The sequence below is a fragment of the Carlito syrichta genome, unplaced genomic scaffold (assembly GCF_000164805.1).
Source record: "Carlito syrichta isolate Samal-C Ts95f unplaced genomic scaffold, Tarsius_syrichta-2.0.1 Scaffold135578, whole genome shotgun sequence".
Lineage (NCBI taxonomy): Eukaryota > Metazoa > Chordata > Mammalia > Primates > Tarsiidae > Carlito > Carlito syrichta.
This window is the reverse complement of record NW_007079674.1, coordinates 410,396-421,082: the sequence shown is the minus strand read 5'-3', so window position 1 is coordinate 421,082 and position 10,687 is coordinate 410,396. Positions and strand designations below refer to the sequence as shown.

The 10,687-nt window shown below is 40.2% G+C and overlaps 1 protein-coding gene across 1 annotated transcript in view; it reads left to right on the top strand.

Annotated features, from left to right (window-relative positions):
• The window catches only part of WDHD1 (WD repeat and HMG-box DNA binding protein 1), a 65,541-nt gene that overhangs the window by 23,043 nt on the left and 31,811 nt on the right, over nucleotides 1-10,687 (top strand). Inside the window, exons 11-12 of the mRNA XM_008049404.1 lie at nucleotides 2,687-2,874; nucleotides 5,487-5,671. Of these exons, the coding sequence (XP_008047595.1) occupies nucleotides 2,687-2,874; nucleotides 5,487-5,671 (373 nt within the window). The remainder of the gene's footprint in view (nucleotides 1-2,686; nucleotides 2,875-5,486; nucleotides 5,672-10,687) is intronic.

The window sequence follows — 10,687 nt, the reverse complement described above, 5'->3', positions numbered from 1 at the left end:
AAAAAAAAAAAAAAAAAAGGTATCAGGGAAACCCCTTCAGGTCCCTTCCCACTGTGGGAGCTTTTCTGTCCTCTCAATAAATCCTGCTTTCTAAAAAAATAAAGATTTCAAGTCTATAATCTAAGCTTCTGTAGTAAAACAGAAAAAAAGGAAACTAACCCCCAACAGCCAGAAGAAAGGAAATAGTAAAGAGCAAAATTCAAGAAAACTGACAGCAGGAAGACTACAGTATAGAGAAAGTCAGGGAAACCAGAACTAGTTCTTTGAAAAGATCAGTAAGATTGGTAAATCTCTATTCTGGCCGATCATGAAGGCAGTACAAGAAAAGAATGTAAAGTATTTTAGTAAATTTCCTTTATTGAGTACATGTTGAAATGGTAGTATGTATTTTTTGTTTTGTTTTGTTTTGTTTTTGAGTTGGAGTCTCACTCTGTCGCCCAGACTGGAGTGCAGTGGCCGCTCCCGGCCACCGCAGCCTCGACCTGCTGGGCTCCGGCAATCCTTCCGCCTCAGCCTTCCAAGTAGCCGGAATTACAGGCATGCGCTACCGCGCCCGGCTGATTTTTTGATTTATTGTAGAGATGAGGTCTCGCTGCCCAGGCGGGTCTCGAACCTGTGGGCTCAGGCAATCCACTCACCTCAGCCTCCTAAAGGCACAGGATTACAGGCTGAGCCACCGAGCCCGGCTGGTAGTATGTATTTTAAATGCAGTATTTTATTAGCATTAATTGTACGTATTTCTTTTTACTTTTTAAAATAGTTACTAGAAATTTAAAATTGCCACTGTAACTCACATTACATTTCTGCATGACTGCACTGCTATTGATATGAAAAGAATAACAGGGCAATATTATAAATAACTCTGTGCTGGTGAATTTTACAAATTAGGTGAAATGGATAAATTATTTAAAAGGTACAAACTACCAAGTTAACTCAAGAATAAATAGATAACCTGAGTGGTGTTGTGTCTATTAAAGAAATTAAGATTGTAATGTAAAACTTCCAAATAAAAGGCCAAATAAAAGCCTGGTTGATAGAGTGAGACCCTGATTCCAATAAAAGGGGAAATTTATTATTATTTATTTATTTTGAGTCAGAGTCTCACTCTGTCACCCGGGCTGGAGTGCAGGGGCATGCTCTTGGCCACCGCAGCCTCAACTTGCTGGGCTCAGGTGATCCCTCCACCTTAGCCTTCTAAATAGCTGAAACCACAGGCACATACCACCTGGCTTAGGCAATCCTTTCGCCTCCACCTCCCAAAGTGCTGGGATTACAGGCATGATTTATCAAAAACTTGGAAATTTAGAAAGGTTTATTAGTGAAAATTAACATTAACAAATTCATTTTATGTAAACATGAATGCTTTTTAATGAAAAATTAAGAAGAGTGGCATTGCAGTCTTTGTAACATTGAACTATCTGGTATAGAAGATGACTTGATTCTCCCATCTGCTTCTGTATTGAGTCCTATTGCCATGTATTGTTTTTGCTCGAAGTATAGAAAGAAAATTTTGCCTCACATAGATATGTGATTTGAAAAGGGAGAATTATTTTAATAGCCTGATCAAATAATTCCTTGATAGTGCACCAAGATTCAGCAGATTATAGTCTTACAAATTTACTTCCAAAGTGGAATCTGAAAACTGCAGTGAACTTTAAGCACTAGTACATTAAAATCCATTGGTCTCACTTGAATTTTGAATTGACTTTTTTTTTTTTTTTTGGTCATGTTTGATTTTGTAGCATATGCATTGGAATTTGGAAAATACATATTGGTTTAATGATATTTAATTATTAGAAAGTTGTTGCTGGGTGCCGTGGTTTATGCCTGTAGTTCCAGCACTTTGGGAGGTGGAGGCAAGAGGATTGCCTTAGCCCACAGGTTTGAGACCAGCCTAGGCAACTTGTTGAGACCTTGTCTCTACAATTTAGCCAAGCATGGTGGCGCATGCCTGTAGTTCCAGCTACTTGGAAGGCTGAATGAAAGGATTGCCTGAGCCCAGCAGATTGAGACTGCAGTGGCCATGAGCGTGCTTTTGCATTCCAACCTGGGTGGCAGAGGGAAACTCCGACTCAAAAGAAGAAGAAAGTTGTCAAGCTCATATTGGTAAATAGAAGTTTTCCAATATTCTAATTTGCACTTAAACTTCAAATTTTATCATTGGCAGCAAATTCTGTCAGTTATTTTTCGTAAATGATAGGATGACTTCATTTCCAAGAAAATGTTTGTCGAATACCCAACTCTTTTATTTTTAAAATAAAAGTAATGTTCCTTGAAAAAAAATTCCTTCATTTGGCTTATAACTCAAACAATTGCACACGTGCTTTTTTTTTTCTCTCAAGACAATCATCATATTTCTTTGGCACACAGAACTTTTTAACTTAAAAATCTGTATGAAGATTATGATTTAATAAAAATATATTGCTGCTGCAGTTGAATGGGGCTAATAATACAATGACTGTTAATATAGTTTGCTGCCACTGCCTTGTTCATCAGAAGCTTTACCCCTTGTTGCTTTGGCACCATCATGGCCAAAGCACAGTGAAGAGGCAAATATCATGTATGTATCATTATGTGTGAGTGGAGAAAGTTGTATTTCATAATGCTTTTCTTTTTCCAGATCATTGGTACTTAAGAGTGTCTTAATTATAATCTTTTGTCTTAATTATAATCTTTTGTATTATAGATGTTACAATGCTAAAAACTGGTTCTGCTCTTCTCAAAGAGGAAGAGGAAGATGATCAGGAAGGCACCATTCACAACCTACCACTTGTAACATCCCAAAGACCCTTTTGTAATGGGCCCATGCCAACTCCCCAGCAAAAGCCATTTCAGTCAGGTTCTACACCCTTGCGTCTTACTCACAGATTCATGGTAAGTCTTGGGTCTACACTTCTGAATAGTTTTTCTATTTTTTCTCACTATAGTTGATTTTGTTGGATAAAACATTTTTAAAAACCTTGATTAGGCTGGTCACGGGGGCTCTTGCCTATAATCCCAGCTACCAAGAGGACTGTCTGAGCCCAGGAATTTGAAACCAAGTTTGAGCAATTTGGTGAGACCTCATCTCTTCAATAAATACAAAAATTAAAAATAAATAAAAATTTTGATGAAATGACCAGGAGCACTTTGGTTGTTGATAATTTTGGTTGTTGATAATTTTGTGACTGATTCATTTTATGGCTAACCTCACACTTTAATCTTATTTGAGCCTTATCAAAAATCACGTTAATTAGAATTCTGCTTTGTAAAATGCCAGTAATGAATATATGCAAATATTACTGTATATTTTGCAGTACTTCTCTTGGCTATACTTTCTTTTTTATTTTTGAGTTGGAGTCTCACTCCTTCGCCCAGGCTGGAGTGCAGTGGCATGCACACTCACAGCCACCCCAGCGTCGACCTTCTGGGCTCCAGTGATCTTTCTGCCTTAGCCTTGCGAGTAGCCCGGAACTACAGATGTGCACTACTGTGCCCGCCTATTTATTTTTTTGAGTTGAAGTCTCACGCTGTTGCCCAGACTGGAGTGCAGTGGCCACTCCCGGCCACCGCAGTCTCGAGCTGCTGGGCTCTGGCGATCCTTTCGCCTTAGCCTTCCAAGTAGCTGAAACTACAGGCGCGCGCTACCACACCTGGGTAATTTTTTGATTTATTGTAGAGATGAGATCTTGCCAAATTGCCCAGGCGGGTCTCGAACCCATGGGCTCAGGCAGTCCACTCACCTCAGCCTCCCAAGACGCGGGATTACAGGCTGAGCCACCGAGCCCGGCTCTGTTTTTTTATTTTATTGTGGAGATGAGGTCTCACCAAGTTGCCCGGGCTGGTGTCAAACTGGCGGACTCATCAATCCACTCGCCTCGGCCTCCCAAAGTGCTGGAATTACAGACTGAGCCACCGAGCCTGGCCTCTCTTGTCTATACTTTCAAACCTTATTTCTCATATTTTGTTATGTAGAAGATACTGATTCCAAAACACTAGTAAGAAGGTGTTTTTTTTAGAAGGCAGCTACTAGTATAATATCTTAGAAGATAGTAAGCACTACAGGAAAATGAAAACTGCTTGCCCTTTTTCCTCACTCCACTCCCTAGGAATGTAAGCACTACAAGGATAGAGATTTCTCTGTTTACTTACATATTCTTAGCATTTAGAACAAGGTATTACACAGTAGACATTAAATATATATTTCTTGAATGGGTGAATGAATATGTTAACTTTTTGTCTTAAGTTTGAATTCTTTAAAAGTTTTTTTTTGTTCTTTTTTTTGCATTGGAGTCTCACTCTGTTGCCCAGACTGGAGTGCAGTGGCCGCTCCCGGCCACTGCAGCCTCGCCTGCTAGGCTCTGGCGATCCTTCCGCCTCAGCCTTCTATGTAGCTGGAATTACAGGCATGCGCTACCACGCCCGGCTGATTTTTTGATTTATTGTAGAGAAGAGGTCTCGCTGCCCAGGTGGGTCTCAAACCTGCGGGCTCAGGCAATCCACTCACCTCAGCCTCCCAAAGCGCGGGATTACAGGCTGAGCCACCGAGCCCGGCTGAAAGTTTAATATTTCTATTTGTTGGTTATTTGATGTTTTCCACGTGGAAGATTTTGACCGTTATCTTTCTTGAATGGTATAGGCCTGGCATAAATATATGTAAATATTAAGGGTGATGTTTAATATTAATAAAACTTTTAGCCGGGCTTGGTGGCTCAGCCTGTAATCCCGCGCCTTTGGTAGGCTGAGGTGAGTGGATTGCCTGAGCCCGCGGGTTTGAGACCCGCTTGGGCAGCGAGACCTCATCTCTACAATAAATCAAAAAATCAGCCGGGCATGGTAGCGCATGCCTGTAATTCCGGCTACTCGTAAGGCTGAGGTGGAAGGATCGCCGGAACCCAGCAGGTCGAGGCTGCGGTGGCCGGAAGCGGCCACTGCACTCCACTCTGGGTGACAGAGTGAGACTCCAACTCAAAAAAAGAAAAAAACCTTTTTGCAATCAGTAATAATCAAGTAATATACTTTAATTTTTTTTATTAGTGTCAATATTTTGTTTATAGTTGTATAGTTATGTTAATATAACTATAGGTAAAATATTGGCACTAATTTTTTTAGAGATACTAAGGCCCGGTGTGAGCCTATAATATACATCAGTGGAAGATGGTTTTTCAAATGGTATCATCTTATGTTGACTTATACATATGTTGGAACAGAAAAAAATGTGTTGTCATTTATGTCTATATTAAGTCATGTAACTTCTGAAATATTAAATACTCCACTTGCCAATAAGTATATATGTTCCTTATTCTCATGAAGAACATAATTAGTAATTGTGACTCTGCTCTGGTTTTACTGCTGCTGTCCAGTTTTACGTCTGCTGCAGAGTTAGATGTGATGTTGGAGCTCTCATAACTTAAACCTCAACGTTTGTTAATTTATACCTCCATAGCCTATTGATTTTAGGAGCTTCAGTTTTTCTGAGGCTTGTGTTTAATCTCACATGTTTGTAGGTGTGGAACTCTATTGGAATTATTCGCTGCTATAATGATGAGCAAGACAGTGCTGTTGATGTGGAGTTCCACGACACCTCCATGCACCATGCAACACACTTGGCAAACACTTGGAATTACACCATAGCAGATCTTTCCCACGAAGCTATTTTGTTGGCATGTGAAAGCACTGATGAACTAGCAAGGTAAATTCAAAATTATTGGGAAGAATTTGGCACTGTTGAACTGTTAGATACAACTGTTAAAATTAAAGACAAAAAGTTAATAAGGCAAAATTATATCTTTTGTAGTGTGAAATTTCAGAAAGGGCCGGGTGCAGTTACTCAAGCCTGTAATCCTAGCACTTTGGGAGGCTGAGGTGAGGGAATTGCCTGAGCCCATATGTTCGAGAACAGCCTGGGCAACTTAGTGAGACCTCATCTCTACAATAAAGCCAAAAAAAAAATTAGCCAGGTGTGGTAGTGCACACCTGTAGTTCCACCTACTTGGAAGGCTGACACAGAAGGATCATCTGAGCCCAGCAGGTTGACGCTGGGGTGGCCATGAGTGTGCTACTGCCCTCCAGCATGGGCAATGGAGTAAGACTCCAACTCAAAAAAAAAAAAAAGAAAAATTTCAGAAAGAAGAATTTGGTACAACACCAGTATACCATGATACCTCAGGGCGTGTCTGTTTTTGCCCTAATTATTCCTTCATTACATGTCTAACTACATATCAAAATGACATGCCATGATTTGTAATGCAAGAGAGATGTGATTATTTTTTAAATTATTTGTGTTTTTCAGTACTATCATAAGAGTAAGTACATTCGTTGTTAGGGGGAAAAAGTTGTATAGAAGTTTTAGAAAATGAAAGTTCCCACCAGAATTCTACTCTCAGTCATAGCTTTTTTGATATATATTCTTCTAAATTTCTTTCTGTATGAATCCCTCTTGTTTTAATTTACTTTACTGAGGTATAATATATATACAATAAAATGTACTAACTTTAGATATACGGGTTGGTGAATTGACAGATGTGTACATATGCAGTTCATCACTATCACAATCAATATATTTTTTATCACCCAGAAATTCTTCCTTATATTCCTTTGCAGTTAATTCATTCCTAACTGTGGCCAACTATTGATCTGGTTTTTTTGTCACTGTAGATTAGATTTGAAACTTCTCTTTGAAAAACAATTTTTAAAAAGGAAAAAAACAAGCCAAGAAATTTAATATTTATCAGTTTTCTTTTTTTACTTAATATTTTTTGGACTTCTTTTACATGTTTTGATAGCTATGAGGGGGGACTCCCCCCCCCAAAAAACCACTGGAGACTGGAGTTATCTTTTGAAGGGCAGGCCCCTTGTAGTACACTTGGAATTTGTTCTCTGAATCAAATGCCCAACCAAAGTTTTTATCTAGTAGATTTGAGAAGGTTGCATCATGATCTACAGAAGAAACATCCTGAGTTGTAGCAAACAGGTGACTGATTTTTCCACCCTGACAATGTACCTGCCCATACCGTGTTGAGTGTTCAGCAGCTTTTGACTAAGAACAGTGTGACCCTCCATGTCTCATCCCAACCGACTCTTTTCTGTTTCCCAGGATGAAAAAAGTCCTCAAAGGGAAATATTTTTCTGACTGGAAGAGGTGAAACAAATGGCAGGAGCACTGAAAGACAGCAAAATTAATGAGTTCAAAAACTTTTGAGCAGTAGAAAAAGTGTCTCGATAGGTGTACTACATCAACTAAATAGTAGTTTGAAGGTGACTGAAGTTTAAACATATAAGTATAGTTTTTTATAAATAAATTCTGGGGTTTTTGGGGTCCCCCTTGTAGGTAGATAGGTAGTAGATATAATAGGGGGAAAAAAATGATGGAAAAGCAAGGGATGTGGAGTACATTTTTTTCCAAGAAAAGAGAATATTTTTCTCAACTTTTTGTTATTGTAGCTAGATTGCCTCTCCTAATCACTTTTCTTTCTTTTTTTTTTTTTTTTTTTTTAGTTGGCGTCTCACTCTGTCGCCCAGACTGGAGTGCAGTGGCTGCTCCCGGCCACCGCAGCCTCGACCTGCTGGGCTCTGGCGATCCTTCCGCCTCAGCCTTCCAAGTAGCCGGATTTACAGGCGCGCGCTACCACGCCCGGCTGATTTTTTGATTTATTGTAGAGATGAGGTCTCGCTGCCCAGGCGGGTCTCGAACCTGCGGGCTCAGGCAATCCACTCACCTCAGCCTCCCAAAGGCGCGGGATTACGGGCTGAGCCACCGAGCCCGGCTCTAATCACTTTTCTTTAGCTGATTGTAGTATTGGTGCATTCAGTGGATTTTATCATCCCCCATATCAGAGATTCATATCTGTCTAATTAGATATATTTGTTCATGGATCACCTGGGAGCTTGCTGAAAATGCAGAATCCCAGACCTTCTGACTCAGAATCTGCATTTTAACAAGATCCTCATGTGACTGAGTACATATTAAAGTCTGAGAAGCTCTATGTCAGTAGGTGTGAAGTCCTGTGATACCTCCGTACACTGTACATCACAGTTATCAAGCAATAATGCTGGATAAGTGTTAGGTAATTTTAACTTTTTAATAGGTCTAATTTACACACTATAAAATTAACTCAGTACTTTATTCATTACTGAATTAAATTACTTTATTAAAATAAATCACTGTGACTGAGTGTCTCTAACTCAAAATTGCTTATACAATGATAACATTTATTTCTATGTGCAATTTTTATTTATTTTTTTTATTTTTATCTTTTTCCCCTCTTTTAATTTTTATCTTAAAATTGTGGGGTCCATGTGCAATTTTTAGATACTCCTTTCTGTTCTCCTTAAATATATTATTTTACAGACATATACAGTATTACATTTTCATTTTCTTTTTTGAGTCGGAGTCTCTATTGCCCAGGCTAGAGTGCAGTGGCACGCTGATGCTATGCTCAGGTGATCTTTCTGCCTCAGCCTTCCAAATAACTAGAACTACAGGCACATACCATGCCTGGCTAATTTTTTGATGTATTATAGAGATGAAGTCTCACCAAATTACCCAAACTGGTCTTGAACCCTGGGCTCAGGCATTCTTCTTGTCTCTGCCTCCTGAAGTGCTGGGGTTACAGACTTGAGCCACTGTACCTGGTCTACCTTTTCATTTTAAAATTGAATATTAAGGGCCAGGTGCATTGACTCATGCCTAATCCCAGCATGTTGGAAGTCTGAGGTGGAAGAATTGCTTGAACCCAGGAGTTCAAGGCTGCAGTGAGCTATGATTGCCCAACCTGGGCAACAGAGTAAGATCCTGTCTTTAAAAAAAAAAATTGAACATTGAAGTTACTGTTCAGAGAGTCATTACTGCCTACAAATATTTATGGTGTCTGCATTCCGAAGCTTAAAGACTTTGTGTTTAATAATAACTTACATGTGGTATATATGTGCAAAGGAAAAAGACAGGAAACATAACTTTTAGCTGTGTTAGTAATCTCACTGGTGGTATTATGTGTGATTTTTTTCTTTTTCTCTTTTTATTCTTTTTTTTTTTTTTGAGTTGGAGTCTTACTCTGTCACCCAGGCCAGAGGGCAGTGGCATGCCCCCAGCCACTACAGCCTCGACCTGCTGGTCTCAGGCGATCCTTTCCCCCCAACCTTCCAAGTAGCTGGAACTACAGGCACATACCACCATGCCCGGCTAATTTTTTGATTTATTGTAGAGATGAGGTCTTACCAAGTTGCCCAAGCTGGTCTCAAACCTATGGACTCAGGCAGTCCTCTCATCTTGGCCTCCCAAAGTGCTGGGATTATAGGCATGAGCCACCATGCCCAGCATCTTTTTATTCTTTTTTGTTAACTCTTTTGCAATGAAAAAACTGTTACTTATCATCTTGATGCTTCTTTTTTAAAAATTTGGTTGTGGTTTTGTATAGTTTTACAACATAGAATCACAGTTAACCATTTCTAGCCTGCCCTTTTCATTTAACATTATGTTGTAAGCAATTTCCTGTATTTTTTTTTAAAATCAGGGTCTCACTCTGTCACCCAGGCTGGAATGCAGTGGCTTACTCATGGCTTACCACAGCCTTGGCCTTCTGGGCTCAAATGATCCTTCCACCTCAGCCTCCTCAGTAGCTGGGACTACAGGCGTGTGCCACCACCACCATACCCACTAATTTTTGAAATTTTTGTTGTGGAAGCAAGGTCTCGCTATGTTGCCTAGACTGGTCTCAAACTTCTGGGCTCAAGCAATCCTCCTGTCTTGGCTTTCCAAAATGCTGAGATTACAGGCATCAACCACTGAACCCAGCCATTTTCCTGTATCTTTAAATACTCTTCAAAAAGCATGACTGTTAGTATCTTTAAAATAGTCTATTTTAAGAATAGTTAATCAGCCGGACTCGGTGGCTCAGCCTGTAATCCCGCGCCTTTGGGAGGCTGAGGTGAGTGGATTGTTTGAGCCCGTGGGTTCGAGACCCACCTGGGCAGTGAGACCACATCTCTACAATAAATCAAAAAATCAGCCGGGCGTGGTAGCGCGTGCCTGTAATTCCGGCTACTTGGAAGACTGAGGCAGAAGGATCGCCGGAGCCCAGCAGGTGAGGCTGTGGTGTCCGGGAGCGGCCACTGCACTCCAGTCTGGGCGACCGAGTGAGACTCCAACTAAAAAAAAAAAAGAATAGTTAATAGTTACTTTCTTAAAGCAATTTCTTGTGGTAGTAATGTGTAATATAAGAATAAACTATCGGTGAGGGGGCACACTTCATCAACAAGGGTACCTGCATAATGACATTTGTATACCTAACTCTAATTGTACCCCACATCTTTAAAATAAAAAAACTTTATATATAAAGAATAAACTATTTAGCTGGGTGTGGTGGCGCATGCCTGTAATCCCAGCACTTTGGGAGGCTGAGGCAAGAGGATTGCCTGAGCCCAGGAGTTCAAGCCCAGCCTGGGCAACTTGGGGAGACCTCTTCTCTACAGTAAATTTAAAAAATTAGCTGGGCATGGTGGTGCATGCCTGTAGTTCCAGCTACTTGGAAGGCTGAGGTGGAAGGATCACCTGAACCCAGCAAGTTGAGGTTGCAGTGGCCATGAGCATGCCACTGCATTCCATCCTGGGCGACAGGGTGAGATTCCTACTCCAAAAAAAAAAATAAACTATTTAATTTTGTGTCATGATTAGAGGTGTGTGTATGTATACATAAACATATACATATAT